Source organism: Panthera pardus, unplaced genomic scaffold (genome assembly GCF_024362965.1).
Source record: "Panthera pardus isolate Hobbes unplaced genomic scaffold, ASM2436296v1 HiC_scaffold_16, whole genome shotgun sequence".
In the NCBI taxonomy this organism is placed as follows: domain Eukaryota; kingdom Metazoa; phylum Chordata; class Mammalia; order Carnivora; family Felidae; genus Panthera; species Panthera pardus.
Window position 1 is genome coordinate 114,172,650 of NW_026526721.1, and position 21,581 is coordinate 114,194,230.

Genomic DNA, 21,581 nt, shown 5'->3' on the forward strand with positions numbered 1-21,581 from the left:
CTTTTATTGGGAGTTTAACTCTGTCATTTGAATGTCTGAGATTCAACTGCTTACCATGAGTAGTTTGATGCTTTACATCCTGTTCTTCCTAATTTGGTAATTAAAACAGAAGAACATCACCTAAGACTATACTGACAGCTTCGGTAGCAATTAATGCCTTAAAAAATTATCATCAGTAAGGCTTTCCCTCCCCACCACCCCCTGCCCCAGAATCAGCCATGCATTTAAGGTATTGTGTTTAAGTAGGAAGGTTTTAGGATATTTAGTTTGCCACATTCCTTAAAATTGAGGCTAAAAATGTGATTTCTAGCTAAGAATTTATTGCAACAAAAATTACACTGTTTTAAATAAATTTAGATATTCCAGGCTTACAGAGTGAAATGTCACTGATTTAAGTTCCATTAGATTGGAATGTAGTATGATTTAATAGGCTGGACTTCGTAGGTTTACATTTGAACTCTCAGAAGAAAAAACTTAGCAAAATCATTTAATATAAAACAGTAACATAAAGGACATTTTTTTTTTATCATTTAATATAAAACAGTAATGTAAAGGACATCCACATTTATTTGTGGATGAATCTCTAGATTCTTTTTTCCATGTTGTTAAATATAAATGGTTGTACTAATTATTGAAGAAGACTAGGTATAACATTTGATGAGAAGCATTTTTAGCATCAGTTTCTTGCACTGGGTGTTGTATATAAGTGATGAATCACTAAAATCTACATCTGAAACTAATATTGCACTGTATGTGAACTAACTGGATTTTAAATAAAAACTTTAAAAAAATCCATTTGTCTAGCTTGTAAGAAAAAAAAAACAATGGTGTAATACTGCTATAATAAAAATGACAATTTTGGATTGTAGTGTATCGTATTTAATATTTAATGGCTGTGCAGTCTTAATAAATATTTGACATTGGTTAAAGTAAAAATACCCTGAGCTCTGAAAAAAAAGATAAAAACTTATTTATTTAAAATAATTCCTCTAGTTACATTTTTCTACCTGTTATATTTTAGATTTTCAACATATTTAGACTCATACCATTAGAAGGAGATGGATCTTTTCAACTACATTTTTAGTAAAATTTAACTCTGGGATTCTATAAGATGTTTCAAATTTTATTTTTTTTAAACTAAAATCAAACTATCCATTATTTGCCCTAATCTCAGCAGAAATTACTTTTTACTCTTGACCACCAGTTCTAATCTCCATTCAATATGACTTCATCACCTCTCTTTTTCAATGGGAAGAATTAAATTCAAACCAATTGGCATTTGTCATTCCTCCCTACAGAATCACTAAGTCAAGAATTAAAGATTGGAGGAACCCTTCCCATTAGAATCATTTAAAAATATTTTTACAAAGAGATATAAAATTGTACTTTTATAGAAGTTTTTGTACACATGTCTGCATTGATACATTTTGAACCAAAGGGATATACATGAAGGGTAAAAGAAAAAGTCCGGGCTGGCAAGAAAATCCTCAATAGAATATGATAGAATAGAATATCCTAGTACTCTAGGATCTGTACTATTGCATCTACCCCCTGGGAGTTCCAGAGAACAAGGATGGCAATGAGGGCCTCATTAAAGATAAGTTATTTACTGAGTAGGGACTCTTGGTTTGAAAGTTTGTAGTCTGAGAATTACTTTTAATTCTAAAGTAAATTCCATTTCACAAGTGTTTCTTACATTAATGAATATGCCATTTATAACTGAGTTTTGTTATTTGTATTTCTTTTGAACAGATAAAGACCAACTAGTGTTCACTTTTGAGATAGCTGTGAAAAAATTTTTAATTGGTTTATTTTTCCTCTTCACTTAATGCATCTCCCCCAATTGCCCCAGAATGGGATAGCAATATAAGTAATCTTTATTATGTAAAGCAAAGCAGTATAAAATAGGATGCTTTTTAAGTTTATTTAAAACTGACAGCAGTGCTTTGTAAGAAATATGCCTTTTCATCCAGGAGTGTAATGTTAACGATCAAACTATGAAACTTGGAGGAAATACCAGTGAAAAGGCAGATGGACTAATCAAAGGTAAAGTTTACTTTTGAACCATGACCCCATATTTGATTTAAATTTTTCCAGTTTGATGATGTAATTCAAGCTCTGGCTTTGTAATATACAAAAATTTTAGATATTTTTTTCTAAAAATCTCGGGAGAACTGGTAGGAAAAATTTCATCAAGGAGGTCATGATGGAATTGGGTGGTTGTATACCAGTCAGAGAAGCTAAGGAAGAACATTTTTGGTTGAGAAAAAAAATTCATGAAAGGGCAGTAAAAACAAAAGAACAACATAAAACCTATTTTGTTCTGGGACCTCAGAGTAGTTTATGTTAATAATGTAATATGCATGAATAATAGCAGATAAGAATAGAAAGATAGGTTAGAGCCAAATTGTGAAGTTAGATGATAAATGAAAAGAGAACTCTGGATTTAGCAGTTAAATAGCTGGTGTAGCTGTTAATGGCCTTTGGAAAATTAATTTCTGAAGATTGGTTAGAACAGAAAAACTGAAAATATTTTCAGATAGAATAGTAAGTGAAGAATTGGAAATGACAGTTGTATGCTATTATGTATTTTGCTAAGTTTGAAATAGGAGAAACAGAAAAATCGTTGGAAATGAAGGCAGAGTTGAGGGGTTTTTTTTTTTTTTTTGCAGGGGAGAGCATTATGAAAGAAATCCGTGGGTAAGAGATGTGGGATAAAATGGAGAGAATAATTTTTAGGCCTCTTGGCGGGGGTGGGCAATGAGACCAAGAGCATAGATAAGTGAATTAACGTTAGAAGGAAAGAAAGTAAGGTTGATGGGAAATATTTAATTGAGGGAATTTTAAAAAGGTAGGAAAATTGGGATTATAGAAAATGGTATTCAGTTTTCTTTGAAGGTGAAGTAGGTCATCATCTAGGAGTCAAGGGAGTGAAGAATCTAGGCAAAGGGTCCAGTATATACCACTGTGGTGAGTGGGTAGGGAGGCTGAGTGATACATAAAAGAGTTGCTAAGTGACACAGGCAGCAGGTGAGATTTGAAAATGTAAACTTGTAATGCCACCTATTTATTGTTCATTTTTTTCCAGCAGCTCTTAGCTGCCTTGGTGTACAGCAGGAAATTCAGCCAGCCAGTTTGGGAATTGGCTGGATGACTACAGGGGAAAGACTGGGTACAAGAAATTGAAGGTATTTTTTAGTGAGAATATACTATACTTAAAAACTAGTAGAGAGAATAGCTGGCTGATTGAAAGAAAAGGAATGAAGATACTAAGAAAGTTGAACTATTGAGTTGGAAAACCAAAGTTTTAAGGATACTCAGTCAAGACAGTTTACTAATACTCTGTATATTTGTCCTTTTCTTTGAAATGAAAGGATCTAGATGTAGTGGAGAACCCAGTATTTCAGATGTCAAGGGAAAGAATAAATATCCCAAGTCAGAATTGTCTAGCTCCCGCCCCAAAAGGTAAATTTTGTTATGGTTTGATTGTATGTAATATTTGTTTAAACTCTTTCTCCATTTTCTTATATATAGGAGAGAGATAAGACCATTATATCTCAGTTATATAGTTCTTTCAAATTCATTCTGTTATTTGAAACTACCAAATCACTGTTACTTAGGCAGGTTGGGTGTTCCTATTTTATAGGTGAAGAAAAGCAATACTAATCTATAAAAGAAGTGAATTGATAGTTTCTAATAATCACTTAACCTTTCTACCACTTTCTTTCCTGTTCTTTTACATAGGAACTAAGATCTAGCTTCTGAGTTTTTTGTTTTTGTTGACTTTGGAAGAGTTTTCCTATTATTTTCAGGAGATAAAAACTGACAGCTATTTATTAGATGACTTGGTAGAAACACTCTGTTCATCTCAGTTCTTTCTCTCTTCACCTTTAGTAGAAATAAAATATGATGAAGTTATTTATGGAGACTATTGTGTTAATGTAGACTAGAGGGAGAATTTGAATAAAGCGCATAATGCTCCTCTGATGTTAACTTGAATCTGTTAACTTTATAAATTTCATTTACCCTCTGAAATAGGTCTAAATGACTTTTATTTGTACTGTAGTTTCTACCATTAATATCTGCAGATGTGATTTCAAATCTGAGTCTCTGTTAGCTAGTCCAATAAGGATCTCAAAACTGGGGCTTTTAATTATTTTCTTCATTAATACCTGTCTTAAACTGAGCACAAAACCAGGGCACCTCAGTTTCTCATCTGGATCTCAAATCTTACAATTCTGAGCTGACCATGATGAGCCTGAGAGTAGCACTATTAGGTTGACCAGATAAGATTAAAGGACATGGAAATAAAAATAAAGAGGACATGGGAGAAACTAATAACCAATACATATGATAATTTATACGTGTATGTTACTGTGCAACAGGCAATATTTTAGGGGCTTTGCATATAGTAACACATTTTATCCTATGAAGTGAATTGTATTTTTGCTCGTATTTTCCAAATGAGGAAATTAAAGCATAGATGAATATTAAGTAACTTGCATAAAGTCACATAGCAAATAAGTAGCTGAATGGGATTTGAATACAGGCAGTCTGACTCCAGAGGCCATTATTTTTAGCAACTTAATCACTGTAATGTACTTTCTACACAAAATACATAAAATTTTTCATTGTGAAAGAATTATATTTTTCTCTTAGCTGCTCATTTTATTATATTGGAATTATTTTCTTTGATAAGAGTTATTCTTAGTTCTAGTTTTATATAGGTGTTTCGTTTGAATTACTGAATATTAAATTCAATATTAAAATGATTATTTTAGGATGGTTTTCTTTTTCAAATTTAATAATAGTGGTACTGCATTTTGTATATAAATGTATCTGGCTATGAAAGCAAAATGCTTTTTAGGAAATTTTACTTTCATTTGTCAAATTTCCTTGAATTAAAACAAATAATAGGAAGCATTATACTGCTTTTATTAAAACTTATGTTTTCATATCTCATTTTATTTTGGTTTGATAAAAAATTTGTGTACACTTTATTTTAGAAGAAAAACTGTTGTCCAGTATATTGAAAGCAGTGATTCAGAAGAAATTGAAACAAATGAATTGCCACAGAAAATGAAAGGTAATGTGAAATGGATTTGATTTGATAATGTGTCCTTTATTCTGATTTCCTACTGTGACTATTTTTATATTTGGTTTTGTTGTAGGCAAACTGAAAAATTCACAGTCTGAGACTAAAAGAGTAAAAGGTATGTATATACATCTCAGTATCCATAATCTACTCTTAAAGATTATTAAAGTAAAACTCCATAGGTTTGTATCTCTCTAGCTTAGAATTCTTTAGTAGCAGATCTTTTTTTTAACTTATTTTTTTCTAATGTTTATTTATTTTTGAGAGACAGAGAGACAGAGCATGAGCAGGGGAGGGGCAGAGAGAGAGGGAGACACAGAATGTGAAACAGGCTCTAGTCTCTGAGCTGTCAGCACAGAGTCCAATGTGGGGCATAACCCACGAACCGTGAGATCATGACCTGAGCTGAAATCAGACACTTAACTGACTAAATCACTCAGGCGCCCCTCTTTAGACTCCTGTTCACATTTGAACTATTCCATGGAACTTATCAAGGGTGGTAAATGAATGAGGTAAAGTGAAAGATTAGTTTCAAATTAAAATCTAAGAGAAATATTTAAACTAACTTTAAACACAGTAATTTTTACCACTTATAAAATTACTTCAATAAAACCTTATTTGTATATATATAAATTATAATTACAAAAGTTGGGTGGGAGCATCTTCTGGGTAATAATTGTTCGTATTGTCATACAGATGTAAAAATAACCAGTATCATTACTTTTATATGTTACTTTAAAACATAACTCTTTATTTTTCTTTTCTTGTAAATCAGATCATATTATATTCCTAATTAGTTGAGAAAGTGTATTGCATTTGGAAAATAACTCGTTACCACTAACTGATCTGAAAATTTGGCAGCTTCATCATTAGAAGTCAAACACCTGTTTCCTTGAAAGTATTCTTCCACCTGGAAGCTGATTCACTTTGCATATGGCTGCTCCTACTTTCACATCTCTTCTCAAGAGAAGTAACACTTTATGATAAGTGACTACATATTCCTTCTCTGAGTTAGAATGATTCTTTTTAGTGTCAGGTCACCAGATATTTTGTTTTTATTTAGTAGTATAAGCTCTTAAGATACAGAGATATAAGCACAGGGGAGAGTTCGTTTTCTAGTATCTTAATGATTCTGTGGTTATTTCAGCAGGATCTTCTAAGGTTAAAGAAGATGCAGAATTTGCATGTGCACTTATTTCATCTACCCCTGCAACAAAAAGGAGAATGTTGAAAAAAGGTCAGTAAATCTTACGGTTTTTTAGCTTTCGTTTTTTTCACTGCAAAACAATTTTAACATGGTACAAGAAGTTTAAAAAGTAAAGAAAAGAATGGGGTGCCTGGGTGGCCCAGTCAGTTAAGCATCTGACTTCAGTCTAGGTCATGATCTCTCCATTCCCAACTTCGAGCCCCGCATTGGGCTCTGCTAACAGCTCAGAGCCTGGAGCCTGTTTCAGATTCTGTGTCTCCCTCTCTCTCTCTGCCCCTTCCCCACTCACACTCTGTCTCTCTCAAAAGTAAACATTAAAAGAAAATTTTTTTTAAAGAAAAAGGTACAGAATCCTGTTGTTCTTGGAAGTGCATGTTTATGTGTTTTCCTTCTAATACCTTTTCTTTTGTTAATTCTGTTTATTTTAGTTAGGTCAGAAATATGATGGAAAAGAGATCCTTTACTCATCTTAGTAGCAGAAATATTTTCTTCTACTGAAGGCCTAGAGCAATTGATGGCTATTTATTTTTTTCATTAAAATATATATTAGTGTTTATTTATTTTGAGAGAGCACACATGTGCAGGGAAGGGGCAGAGAGAGGAAGCAATGGCATCCTAAGTGGACTTTGCTGTGTCAGGAGCCCTATGTGGGGCTTGATCTCATGGACCAAACTGTGACATCATGACGTGAGCCAATATCAAGAGTTGGATGCTTAACTGACTGAGCCACCCAGGTGCCCCTTGATGGCCCTTTAAAGCCTAATTTAATATGAATTCTTTAAATTGTAATATTCAGTTCTTAGTATGAGTAGAATTTTTCACTTATGAATGTTAGTGACCTTTATTATAATTTTATATTTTGTAATTCATAGGAAAACACTGTAAGACTCTAAATATTTGAGATGCAAAGAGATTGATCTCTGGGGTTAAGGAGATCTGGGATGAGTTACTATATTTCTGTCCCTTAGTCTCCTCTGTTTTACATTTTGGGGATATACCAGATAAAAGTCTGTTTCATAGCTTATGTCTAATGGTGGGGAAACATAAATAATTGAACACAGAACTTTAAATAATAAGCACTGTGAATAAAATAAAGGTGGATAGTAAAGAATGATGAAAGGGACCTGTTAAAGAGGTTATTTGACGCATCACAGAATGATGTTGGTCTAAGAATCAGACAGGAATGGAAAATAGGGGTGCCTGGATGGCTTCATCAGCTCAGGTCACGATCTCACAATCATGGGATCAAGCCCCCTGTTGGGCTCCACACTGAACGTGGAGCTTGCTTGGGATTTTCTGTCTCTCCCTTTCTTCTGCTCTTCCCCTGCTTGTGTGCACATGTGCTCCCTCCCTCCCTCCCTTCGTAGCTCACTCTCTCTCTCAAAAATAAATAAACTTAAAAAAAAAAAAGGGATGGAAAATACAGGCATTTCAAGTAGAATACTCAACCCTAATTTTAGAAATTTTAAGAAATGTGGAATTTTCTGTTGAGATAGAATTAAGATAGAATTCAGTTAGAATTAAGTTCACACACAGAAAGTTCTTTTTCCTTGCAGGCACACAGCCATAATAATAGAAGAGAGAAACTGTAAAAAATCATAGCTGTGAAAAAACCCCAAAAAACAAAATAAGCATATTTCTGGAAGAAAAGCAGAATAGAAACAAAAATCAGTGAGTAGAGACAGAAGTGGTATCGTGTGGTAGACAGTGTTTTCTAAAATAAGACACAAAAAAATTATAAGGAAAAAATTGATGAAATTCTACTACATTTTAAATTTCCATGCATCAAAGTGCACCATAAACGAGGTAAAAAATAAGACTGAAGAAGATATTTCTGGTAAGTGTAAGTTACAAAGGATTAGCATTTAGAATGTGTAAAGAAACCTCCACAAATCCATTGGAAAAAGACAATCCAGTAGGAGAAGAGCCACTAAGAATACAAATGTACATTCCAAAGAAAGAAAACACAACCAATAAATGTGGGGAAAGATAGGCAGATTCAGTCATTGAGGAAATCAAATTAAAGGAACAGAGAGGTACTATCTCACCCATTATATTTACAAACACTTAAAAATCTCACAGTGCAAGTATAGGCAAGGTTGTGCAGCAACAGGAACTCCCAGGTACTATGGAGTATAAGTTACCATGGTATGAGCAATTGGGGCAAAAATAATGAAGATAGATAAATCACCTAGATATGTAAAAGGATACCTGAAAAAAAAGTTTTTATTGTGTTTTTTAGAAAAATGTTGAAATAATATAAGTACTGTCCAGTAGGGAATGGAAAATAAAATTGTAGTGTGTCCTTTTATAGGGTGCCTGAGTATCCTTGCAGCATGGCAGCTGGCTTCTTCCAAAGGGAGTGATCAGAGAAGGGGGGTGGGAGCAGTGGGGGGGAAACTTAATCTCAGTAGTGGTGTATCACCATTTTTGCCATATCCCTGATAGAATGTGGGAGGGTACCATGTGAGGTTGTGACAGTCAGAAAGTGGATATTATTAGGGGCCATCTTGGAGTCTGGTTACCACATTAACTATAGCACAGATTCCAAAAACTGCATAGAACAAATGTTATCTTAATAACTATGAGTAACAAATACATATCAGGAAATATTCCAGATTTTTTCCATGTGCCCCCTCTCAATCATAGTTTTCTACCTCCCATAAGTAATCAGTGTCTAGATTTGTAGTTATTTAAAGTGACAAGGTAAAAAATAATAAATCGACAAGGTAAAAATCTAGTTCCTGTTACTTCATCATGGCTGGAAACAGAAGTCTATCTGCTTCATTTTAATTCTTCCTAATTACTCTTTTCATAGAAGCACATATTGCCATCTCTTTATTGACTTCATATATATGCAAAAAAAGCTGAAGACTGTTTCAACTGATTCACTCTTTTAGGAGCATCTGCAGTAGAGAGTTCAAAGAAAACTGATGTTGAAGAGAGACCAAGAACAACACTGATCATCTGTCCACTTTCTGTGTTAAGCAACTGGATTGTAAGTCTTCACAGCCTTTTAAAATGTGACATAATTTGTATTTTAGTTTTCATCTTGAAAAGTATTTTGTTAAAGTCATTCATTAGGAGAAATATGTTTGGTCAGCACTCTATGTCTAAGTCAAAATAATTTGTTAGGTGACTCGGGGTTTTATTTGCTGAATTGAAGTACTTCTTTTTTTTGAAGATTTATAGTAAAAGAAACATCATTAATTATTATCATAAGATTTGGTTTATAGTTCTTCCTCTGCCATTTCTGTCCCCCAAGGTAGGAAAAGTATATCATTTTAAGATTCCACTATGTTTATGAACTATTGAAAACTCTTTTCTAAGAACTACACTAGCAATATCTTTTGTTTATATAACAACTTGTAACATTTAGTGAACTCGTATGTACTCCGTTATTCCCTAAGCTCTTCTCATAGACTTTCTCGTTTAGTCCTCACAACTATTACACTCATTTTCCCGGTGACCAAATTGAAACACAGAGAAATTCAGGAACTTGCCTAAGATCATCCAGCTAATAAATGATGGAGCTAAGATATAATCTCCAACATTCTAATTCTAGAGCCTATGCTTTTACGACTACCAGAAAATTTTTTTTCTTCCAGATTGAATTCTATTCTAGAACATTACATTAGAATAGAACCTCTTTCTGTGTTATGTATAAGGAACAGCTTGGTTGTGTTTCCTTTCCAGTTTGAGCTTCAAGCTGCATGTTATAATGAAATAATGACTATGGGAAGCATTGTGAACATAAGGACCACTGGATGTGAACTTCTGTTCTTGCCATGTCAAAGGTTATTTGCATCTCTCCTGGCCTTTTCTCCTCTAATCTCAGAGGTGGAAGAGGTCCCACTCTTTGTAAGACCATTATCTTAGTCTAGGCATTGGATTCCATCTCTTTCCACCTTTGCATTTTATCTGTTATTTTTCTCTTTCCCTGGTTATTTAGTCTCTTCCCAGTGGCTTTTTCTTGACACATACTCAGATCTTTTTCATTTTTAACTACTTCCTCTTGATTATTTCTCACCTTTAAGTTGCTGCTCTTATCCTTTCCTTCTCTGTCGTACCTTTTGGGGTTTAATTTCCACTTTGTGCTTTTACTTCTTAGCCTATAATCTGGCTTCTGCCACTTGTTCTCTAACTTGATTTGGAAAAGATTAGTAGTTATTGTCTAATTGTCAATTCTGTGCCTCTTTATTTTCTTCTTGACTTTATGTACTTGTGCCTTCTTTGGTTCTTTTTATTATAAGTTTTTGGTGTATATATATAGATATAGATTTTTAAAATTAACATCTTTTTCTGATTTGTGTGTCATTTTTCCTCTTGAGACCAGAGTGAGGTTTAGTTCCCTCTTGCTCTTTTTTTAATTCCAAAAAAACTATCCTCTTTTTTTTGAGATGTAGTTCATTGTGGGAAGGACAGTACACAGGTACTAGAATGACAGTTTCAGGGTGAGGTTTACAAGTATGAAGGAAGTATAAACAGAACTATGAGTCTTTAAGAGCTTGGGTTCAGGATATGTTTTTTAAAAGTGGCTGGTCAGTATTTCATTATAATTTAATATTTGGAAAACAGCAAAATTTTTATAATATAAACTTCAGAAAGGAAACCTTGGCAAAGTCTTGCCTACTGAGATTATGGAGAAAACTGATTTTTTAAGGAATGAGAGCTGGTTGGGCATATATGGAATCCTGGCTGAGATTATAATTTTGCAATCTCTCAATAAGCTAATTCTTCCTAACCCCCAAGTAAATGACCTAGCACCCTAGTGAGTAGGCTAGAACTACCTTATCATCCTTTTGTTGTCTTCAGATCTGGGAAGGAATACAGTTAAAGCTGTAAGAGACCATCACACTTCCACCACATATTTATTCTGAATACTTGGACAAGTTACTTCTCCTCCCAATGGAAAACAAAATAGTATCTATTTTATTCATATACAGCACTTAGCACAGTGACTAGAAACTCAATACTGTAACTCTCTTTTTCCAGGAAAGTTAATTTTTTTCTATTTCAGTTCTAGTCCTTTCACAAATACGTTTTTTTTTTTCCATTTCAAAGCAGCCCATTGATTCAGTTTTCTATTGGATTCTTTCTCTTTTCCTTTTCCACCGGTTTTCTTAATAAAATTCTCTGCATTTTCACCTTAAGTCTTTCATGTTTTATCCTCTTTTCTTAATATTTATTCCTTCACTATTTCAGGTATCATTCTCTCTTCAGCTCATAGTAGTCTGGTTTTTGCTCTCACCCTCTATAGTAACTATGAAGGCCTTCAGTGACCTCATTGTTGCTGTGTCCGCTGAGTTCCCTTTTTCTTTACTTCTGCGCTTTTTCTTTTTACAGCATTTTGTTATGTTTTATTTTGTAAGACATCTGTAGGCTCCGTGCAGTGAGCCTGACGTGGGGCTCAAACTCAAAACCATAAGATCATGCATGACCTGAGCCAAAATCGAGTCAGATGCTTAACCAACTGAACCACCCAGGTGCCCCTAAACCTTTTTCAGAGAGAGGGAATGAACATAAATTACAAGCTAAAAAAATCTACCTTGTATTCCTTCTTGAAATTTTAATACTTTTCCCCTCCCCACCCTGTCCAATTTTGTTGCTCCCCCAGGTTTCTGACCACTACTTTTCTCCCATGGTTTCTATTTAGTCTGCCTTTCCCCCCTGCTTAACAAGCACGGTATCTTTTTTGAAATATTAGAAAATTTTTTAAGCAAATCTGCATTTACTTAAACAAGATTCAAGAATTTCAAAAGTTTGCCACATTTGCTTTGTTTTTTTCTTTGCTGGAATATTTTAAATCCTGTCCTAGTAGAAATAGAGGCCGACTGTTTAAATACTATCATTTTGTAGGCTCTTCTCCTAACCTTCTTTTCTCATTATACATGTTCTTAGAATATCTTACTCATTCCTAAGCTTCGTGTACTGTCTGCTGATAACTTTATAAAGTCCATCTCTACATTGTATTACAGTCCAATATTTAAATATTTGTAGTATACATCTCTAGTCAGACATTCTATAGTGGCCAAAAATTTTAAATGTCTAAAATAGTAATACTATCTTTTTCTCATTTTTATACCTACTTTCCCCTTCTTTTTTTAAACTTATATCTTTATCACACAGTTCTAGGCACTCACTTTAAGTATTAAGGGCTTTTTTTGTTCTTTGTTTTTTTCATATCCCATATTTATGAGTCCTCAAGTCCCATCAGTCTCTTTTTTTTGGTATTTTTCTTTCATACCTGTCCTTTTTATTCTCTTCTTACTTCTGACATTCTGGTTTAGGGGTTTATCATCTCCTACCTAAGAATGAGAGCTTTGTTTCTCTGGTGTCCTTTTTTCCCCCAATCTAATCATGATTTTTTTTTTCCTGCTCAGTCTCTCAGACCTATTGTTTTCATGATTTAAAAAAAAGTCAAGTGCTTTAAATTGATTATGTCCTCAGAGAGGGCAGGGACTAGGTCTTATTTTTCTTTTTAGCTATACCACCCTTCTGGTTGATAATCTGACCGATAGTAGGCCTGTGATAAATGAATAAAAGTAGATACTGAGCTTGAATCTCTGCCTACATTCTTGAAAATATTTGTTGTTCTTTTGCTGTTTAATTTTGATATTATCAAGTTTACTTCCTGGGAGCAGTAGAGCCTTTCTATTAATACTAAATTTTTAAAAAATTAATTACTGTTTAAAAGACTTGGTTGTTTTTCCTTCTAAAAATGAAGTGGCTGCTCATTGGTAGGGCCAGGCAAAATTTATATAGTGTATTATTATGGCATATATGTCAGTTTTCCTGACAATACAATAATAATTAGTGTTGTTATTATCATGGTTGTTATTTTAGTTTAGATAGCAGGAAACTTGATTTTATGCAATTTTAATAGTTTGATTTGTGATACTACTGCCAGGACAATACTTTTTTATATTATACCCGACACTAATCTGCTTACTATTTAAAATATTTCTAATTTTCTTCTAGGATCAATTTGGACAACATATAAAATCAGATGTGCACTTGAATTTTTATGTTTATTATGGTCCTGACCGTATAAGAGACCCAACCTTGCTTTCAAAACAAGATATTGTTTTGACTACATACAACATTTTAACTCATGACTATGGAGTAAGTATGCTGAGACTCCTATTTCAGAAGTTGAATTTGAGAAATACACTTCAGGTTTCTAAAGTGTTCTAAAAATCAGACTTTGTGCTCTTTTTTTCTAAATACTTAAGAATATGTAGGAAGTAAATAGGAGATTGTTTCTTAATACTCTGCAAAAAAAGTTCAGCTTTCTTCAGCTAATTATGAATATTTTCCATTTAGAACACTTAAAGCTACAGTTTTACATTAGAATTGTAACTAAGTTTAGATAGCAGTTTGTAAGTGAATTCTATTTTTTCTTGTATTCTAGAATATTATTTTCTATCACAATGATTTAATTATCTCAGTTTAAAAATAAACTTTTTTTTAATAGCTGAAATTTATGAGTTTCCTGATTCATTTAAAAGTTTAATTTTTGTTTGTTTGCCTATTCCAGTCATTAAAATGTTTTTCAAAATACCTTATTGTCAAAATTTTGGTCTTCTGGTAAGAACGTTAACTATTACATAAAAGAAACTAATTATGTTAAATTCAATAATTCTTACTACTGAAAATTTTTCTATCATTACAGTTTTAATCTGAGGTGAAATTAGCTCAGTGTATTGAACCAAAGTCGCAGTAGAGAGCTAGACTACCTAGGTTTGAATGCTAGCTCTGCTATTTCCTAGCTGTAGTACTTTGAGTAACATACGTACTTCACACCTTGGTGCTTCAGTTTTCTCATCTGTAAAATAGGAGTAACAATAATATTTTGTAAGCTTCTGAGCATTCAGCAATTAAAAAAATTGTTTTTAATGTTTATTTTTGAGAGAAAGAGACAGTGTGAGTAGAGGGGCAGAGAGAGAGGGGACACAGAATTGGAAGCAGACTCCAGGCTCTGAGCGGTCAGCACAGAGCCTGACACTGGGCTCAAACTCAAGAGTGGTGAGATCATGACCTGCACTGAAGTTAGACACTTAACCAACTGAGCCACCCAGGCACCCCGAGCATTCAGTAACTTAATGTGTGTACTGCTTAAAGCAGTATCTACCACATAGTAAGCATTGATGCTAAAAAATAGTAGCAATGTGTATTTACCAAATTACGTGAAATACTGTTTTACTTCCCTGTGTTTTTAATTCACATGAAACATTTATTTCAGACTAAAGGTGATAGTCCATTACATAGCATAAGGTGGCTAAGAGTGATCCTGGATGAAGGACATGCGATAAGAAATCCAAATGCTCAGCAGACAAAAGCTGTACTTGATTTAGAAGCAGAGAGAAGATGGGTATTAACAGGTAAAAAGGTTATATTTAAAAAATTCTCAAATATGTATCATTAAGTGAGTTAGGTAACTTGTAAGTTTTATGTGAATATAAAAAGTTTGTTCTGTAATTAATCATTGAGGTCATTTAATAAAATATTTTGACTTGTTCTTCACAGTTCCCCATGCTATGGCAACATTGAATAATATAATGGAACAATCACTAGATTTCTTTTTGAACCTTGGAGATTGATTAGACACTTTAATTCTCAATCAGAATCTTGATTTCCCTATTTCTCATCTTGAAGCCAAGCTTGTGTGCTACTTGTGACGCCTGTACTAGTCATTTTTTCCTTCTTGTTAGTACTGCTGGTTTAAAATCAAATAAATACATGTTCTTGGATAAGGAGAAAGTTGAATTCACTGGGCTGTGGTTTTTTTCTTTATTAGTATGGCAAGTAAGAGCTAAAAATTAGAGCAAAACTGTATTTTGAGATTGTGTATGTATTTAACAAAGGATTATAGTTACAGCTTGATAGAGGGTGTGCCTAGTACAGAATGCCTATTTTCAACTGTTGTTTTCTCTGATTGGGTCAGATGGATATTCTGAATGGATATTCTGGTTGTGGAGTTACAACAGTTTTCTGTTATTTTTAGGTACTCCGATTCAGAATTCTTTGAAGGATTTGTGGTCTCTTCTTTCCTTTTTAAAACTTAAGCCATTTCTTGATAGAGAATGGTGGCATAGAACAATACAGCGTCCTGTCACAATGGGAGATGAAGGGGGACTTAGGTAAGTAATTTCATGAAAACGGATTAATATTAGCAACAAATAACTGTAAGCAGCTTGAACCAATTGCCACTTTGAATACTATTTTAACTTCACTGTTGGCTTTCTTCTCCCAAAAGCATTTATAGCTTCATGCCTTTGGCTCTCAGAACCTAATGATTGTTGGCTGGGAAGACAAAGATTTCTAACTACCACTAAAACAAGCTTTTCCTTTCTTTGATATTAGTCTAACTAAAAGGAAAGGCAGAGCTTTATGGTCTTTGTGTGTTGCTGTTACCCCTGAAACCACCATTAGTTGGTTAAACAGTGGCAGGAAAAACTATATGCTCTGAACATCCAGTATGCACTAAATTTTCATAACTTACCTTGTATAACTTTATATAGTGGTAATCGAATGGTAGGATATACACTCACATCAATAAGAGAGAAAGCTATTTCTCATGGAGACATAAATAAAATTCAACTTGGTGATAGCCATTTCACAGGGTACTCCTCTAATAATGTGGTTTAAGGTTTTTGGCTAGAGCAGTGGTTTTCAGCGTTTGGGATCCATTAGCAGGTTGTGAAATCATTATAAAGATGGCAGCTAGCCTTATAAAACAAAGTGAAGTAGAATAGAAGGTTTAAGAAAATAGAGCATATCACACATAGTAAGTATTGTTTTTGTGAGATGTTTCTGTTATATGTGTATGTGTGTTTATATAATAATGTTTGCTGGATGGTATGTGTTTCTTACTGTGGTTATAGGGAAAAAGGTTCAGAAGCCACCAACCTAGTTTGTAGTACTGTCTGCTTGCTTTTCAGAACCAACTATGTAAATTATAATTTAAGAAATTTTATTTATATTTCAGTGTTAGGAAAAACTTTCCCTTAAAGAATTGATGTGCCTCCTTTTTTTCTGATAATGAGAAGGGAGTATAAAGGTTGTAGAACCTAGAAGGCATTTCTCCCTTCTTCTGAATTGTCACATTGTGTTTTAATTTTTTTGGCAATTTTAAATTTTTTTAAATTTTTTACTTTGTAAAAATTACTTATTTTGTACTGTGATTTTCATATTACTGAAAAAATATTTTTGAAAGTAAGATGTTTTCTCATTTGGAGTTTATGAAATTTGTATAATGCCTTGCAATTACTGTAGGTACTTAAGAATTTGAGTGTTGAATATTGAGTGATGTAGTTAACAGAAATAAGTAAAAAAGTTAGTGATTAGAACAAAAATGGGGAGAAGTTAAGAAAAATAAAGGCAAGATAGAAGATTAGACTGTGACAAGTATTGAGTTGAGGGCAATCAGTGCATCGTTGCTACAATTTTATATTTGTAGAATATATTTCTTATGATATCATATTGGATAAAACTCCAAATAAGGGATTTTTAAAAAACTTACTAGGTTATAAAACAGTAATATATTAAAATACTTTTTTTGTTGTTGTTAAGTCAGCTTACACAGAAATGAAAAGTTATGTAATTATTTGTTTTATTTTGACTAGGCGTTTACAATCCCTAATTAAAAATATTACTCTTAGAAGAACAAAGACCAGCAAAATTAAAGGAAAACCTGTTTTGGAGTTACCAGAACGTAAAGTATTTATTCAGCACATTACACTTTCAGATGAAGAGAGAAAAATTTATCAGTCTGTAAAAAATGAAGGCAGAGCTACTATTGGAAGGTATGGAAAAAAGAAAGCCATTTTAGAAAATAATTTTTATTTTCTTTCCTATTTAACTGAATAGTATTTTTTAGAAATGTCAGCAGTAAAGTCTGAAGTATACTGAAAGATAATATGCTTCTTTATTTAAATTGTTTTTCATGAATTTGTAGTTGGAAGTAAATGAAATTGTATTACAACTTACCAGGTAAGTAATTCCTTAAGTTAGGAAAAAAAATGAAATGATGAATTATGAATGGCTAGTTAGACCTTGTTTGTTCTATTCCTGGCTCTCTATCATGGGAGTAGATAAAAACATTGAGGGAAGTATATATATATAGAGAGAGACAGAGACAGAGAGAGATAAAAAACCTATTTAAGGACCAAAACTTTGGGGAATGTCCACATTTAAGAAGTAGGAAAATAAAGTTTATGTAGAAGATTCTATCAAGGGCAGAATTATGAAGAAAAGTAAAGAAAACTGTTGGAGAAAGAGGGAATGGTTAGGAGTGTCAGATAGTATGGAGACTTAGAAAAGCCATTTAAATGGTGATTCAGGAGTTATTGGTGTAAAATCTTAACATAGGTTCACCAGAATAGTGAGGTGTGTACCAAATTGTAGGTGTAAGGGAATTGCAAAGAAGTAGCAGCTGTAGGTAGGGGTAGACCACTTTCATGAAGTTTGTAAACGGAAGAAGAAAGTGAGACTGGTACGATTGCTGGTTGGTTGCTCTGTCAATGTTTTGCATTTTATTTGAAAAATCTGCCTTGAGAAAAGAAAGCATAGAAGAGACTACACATAGAAAAGAGAATAAAGCAGATTGGTGGATAAAAATGAAGCCTAGTGGGGGGTAAAGAGTGCAGTCAGTGAAATATGAGACAAAGGGTATCTACAGAGAAAGGTGGTGGGAAGTTGAAGATAGCTGGATTTGCAGCCATTATAAAAAGTTGTTAAAGTTCTTAGAGTGGGATACAGGCTTCATGTAGTATTGAATATATGTAGACTTTCCAACAACACGTGAAATCTGGGACTTTCCAACAACGTGTGAAATCTGGGGAATAGGAGCTGATGACGTAGATTATAAAGGGATTGGGGATTGGTAGAAGGTGAGAAATTCTAGTCCAAGCAAGAACATGTTTGATGGTAGTGCTTATGGAACCAGAATGAGTAGGAGACAAGTAAAGGCAAAAGAGGGCTGAGAAAATAGGCGAATCTTCAAGATACGAGAACTTCATTGAAATACGAAGCAGGTTTAACAGGAATTAGTTTGAAAAAGATTATTCTAACTAAGTAAGTGATTTCAGATATCAGAATTTTGCAGTGGTGATTGAAATTTCATTCATACTCATTCTTTCAACCAGAATTTATTAAGTGCCTGTGTAATACATTTTGAGATACAACATAATAAAATAGACAAAAGTCTTTACCCTCAATGAGTTTATATTTTAATGGCAGGAAACAGACAATTAAAAAAAATTAAATTTTATGGAAAAAAACTAAAGCAGAGAAAGGGGATAGGAAGTGTTGAAGCTAATAGGTTATTCAGTGAAGACCTTACTGAGGTGATATGTGGGAATAGGTCTAAAAGAGACTGGAATTGGGGACATTTCAGAGGGAACAGCAAGTATAAAGACCCTGAGTTGGGAGCATGTTTGGTGAGCTTAGAAAGCAACGGAGGCAAGTGTGGCTGGATGATATGAGCTAGATGGAATAGCAGTGATGTCAGAGAGAGATTGGAGTGGGGACTACATGGTGGTTTTGTAAGGCATTACTGCATATTTCAAGGACTTTGGCTCTTACTTTCTTTAGTTTAGAAAACTTTGAAGGGTTTTGAGCCAGGAGAGTGATATAATCTTATATTTTAAAAGGATCACTGACTGCTGTGTTAAGATTTAGATTCTAGGAGTACGGGCATAGATAGGGAGAAGAGTGGCAGTAGTCAAAGTAAGAGATCATGGTGGTTTTCACTACAGTAGAGTGGTGATGAAGGGGGTGAAAAACGGTTGGATTCTGTCATAGTTTGAAGGCAGAGCCAACAGAACTTGCTGATGGGGAGGGAGACAGGAGTCAAAGATAACACTGAGCTTTTTCACATGAATGTGACTAGAAAGTTGAAATTACCATTTGCAGAAATAGGTCTGTGGGAGGAGCAGAGTTTTTTCAGGAAAGATCGGAAGTTCAGTTTTGGACCCATTGACTGATGCCTGTGAAACTTCTAAGTGGAGATGTCTCATATATAGGAAACTAGTGTTCATGGGAAAGTTCTTAATGTAAGTTTGAAAGTCACCTGTGTGTAGATGGTAATTAAAGCATGAGACTGGATGAGAAGAGAGCTAACAAGGAAGACAGGAGTGGCTGGTGGAAGAGGAGTGGTGGAGGCTTCTACTCTTATCTGGGACTCAAAAGAGATCGGTTAAACTGAAATGCTGACTATTAGTGTAGTAAGTGACCATGCCAAGGAATAGACTAGTTGTAAAGGTTATTCTATTTGAAAATGTTGAGAAGAGTTAACTATTGAAACCGCAGAAAAGAAATAGATTGTTTTAAAAGTTTTCTTTTTCTTTTTTAAATGTTTGTTTATTTCTGAGAGAGAATGAGCAGGGGAGGGACAGAATCCAAAGCAGGCTCCAGGTTCTGAGCTGTCAGCACGTGGGGCTCGAACTCAAGAACCGCAAGATCATAACCTGAGCCAAAGTTGGATGCTTAACTGACTGAGCCACCCAGGCGCCCCTAAAAGTATTTTCTTACTATGTAATACATTTAGTAACATTTATTGAGCACTTACTAGATGTTATGCATTCAAGTGCTTATATGTTTTAATTCACAACAATCTTACCAAGTCAATACAATGATTACCCACATTTTCTAGATAAAGAGTCTGAGGCACAGTAACTTGTACTAGGTCACACAGCTAGTGAATGACAGAGCTGGTATTTAGATTCAGGCAGTTTGGTTCTAGAGCTTGTGAGTTTAACGTTTATATTATATTGCCTCTTCTTTGTACTGTTGACTATTTAGAATTATTTGTTGACATAATACTACTATTACTAATAGTAACAGCAGATAGATAGATGGATAGATATATGACTTAACCATAGTCCAGACACTATTCTGAGTGTTTTCCATGTATTAACTTTTTTTAATACAACTGTCTTATAGTGTCATGGTAATAATACATACCTCATAAAGATGTGACAGCTGAAGACACAGGTTAAAAATCTACCCGGAGCACCTAGGTGGCTCAGTTAGTTAAGTGTCTAACTTCGCCTCAGCTTATGATCTCACAGTTTGTGAGTTAGATCCCTAAGTCAGGCTCTGTGCTGACAGCTCAGAGACTGGAGCCTCCTTTGGATTCTGTGTCTTTCTCTCTCCCTGCCTCTCCCCGACTCATGCTCTGTGTCTTTCTCTCTCAAAAATAAACATAAAAAAAAGAAAAACCTACCTAAAGTTTCACAGTTAAATTGGCAGAGCCAGGTTTTCAACTCAGTCTAGCTCTAGAGTCTGTGCTCCTAATCATTAAGCTGTACTTCTTCTATTGCCTTAATATACTTATAAATGTGATTGTATATAATTTTTGGATTACCCATTCTTCTTTCAGAAACCTGTCATTGTCCTGCTGAATTTTCTGTTGGATGTTTCTATTGAAAACCCTGATTTTTTTTTAGGTTTTTCTTTAAAGTCCAGCACCAAGACCTCTCTCTCTTGATTTTTTTCTGGAACATGTGATACTGTTTAAATCTGTAGATTCTGGGCTTTTCCACCTCCTCCTTTTCCTGGAAAGTTTTCTTTAAATGTTGTTTTCTGTTCCATTTTTTTATCTTTGTATGTTTTAGATGTTTTTTTGTTTTCCATTGGTATCATTTTATTCTAATCCTTTATATCTTTCTGTTAAATTTTATTTTTTCTAAGTTTATTTTTGAGAGAGCGCATAAGTGAGGGAGGAGCAGAGAGAGGGGGAGACACAGAATGTGAAGCAGGCTCCAGGCTCTGAGCTGTCAGCACAGAGCCTGATACGGGGCTCGAACCCACGAGCTGGGAGATCATGACCTGAGTTGAAGTTGGACTCTTGACAGAGTCACCCAGGCGCCCCTGTTTAATTTTATTTTTTATCTTTCTGTTTCCCACATTCTTGTTTATGTTTATGTCAGTGGCTTGTCTCTTTTATGCTGATTTCAATGTGGCTTTCATTTCTCTGATGGTTCACTTTTCTCTTTCACACTTCTGAACTGTACCACCTCAGTTTTCATTTGTTTTGCCATGATAGTAAATCATGGCAGTATCCTTGTTCATAATTTTTATTTGCTCTGTGGCAACATTTTTTTGGTGAGTTTTCTTTCAGTGCCATTTGTTCCTCCCTTGCTCTTTGCTGGTTATTATATTTGAATGTCTCGAGTTCTTTCTGGACTATTTATAAGAAGTTAATATGAAGGGGGAGGGCCACAGCTATGTCACAGACTAGTAGGAAGTATCCCTATATAAATTATGACTCAG

The 21,581-nt window shown here is 34.0% G+C and overlaps 1 protein-coding gene across 6 annotated transcripts in view; it reads left to right on the forward strand.

Moving 5' to 3' along the window:
* The window catches only part of HLTF (helicase like transcription factor), a 51,616-nt gene that overhangs the window by 17,589 nt on the left and 12,446 nt on the right, over positions 1 to 21,581 (forward strand). For 4 of the 6 annotated variants that reach the window (XM_019439161.2, XM_019439169.2, XM_019439165.2 and 1 more), the window contains exons 9-18: positions 1,974 to 2,046; positions 3,375 to 3,465; positions 5,007 to 5,086; positions 5,172 to 5,213; positions 6,243 to 6,332; positions 9,203 to 9,300; positions 13,284 to 13,427; positions 14,548 to 14,686; positions 15,310 to 15,445; positions 16,931 to 17,110. In XM_019439161.2, the coding sequence (XP_019294706.2) occupies positions 1,974 to 2,046; positions 3,375 to 3,465; positions 5,007 to 5,086; positions 5,172 to 5,213; positions 6,243 to 6,332; positions 9,203 to 9,300; positions 13,284 to 13,427; positions 14,548 to 14,686; positions 15,310 to 15,445; positions 16,931 to 17,110 (1,073 nt within the window). The remainder of the gene's footprint in view (positions 1 to 1,973; positions 2,047 to 3,374; positions 3,466 to 5,006; positions 5,087 to 5,171; positions 5,214 to 6,242; positions 6,333 to 9,202; positions 9,301 to 13,283; positions 13,428 to 14,547; positions 14,687 to 15,309; positions 15,446 to 16,930; positions 17,111 to 21,581) is intronic. The other 2 variants (XM_019439174.2, XM_019439188.2) reach the window with 1 other exon arrangement.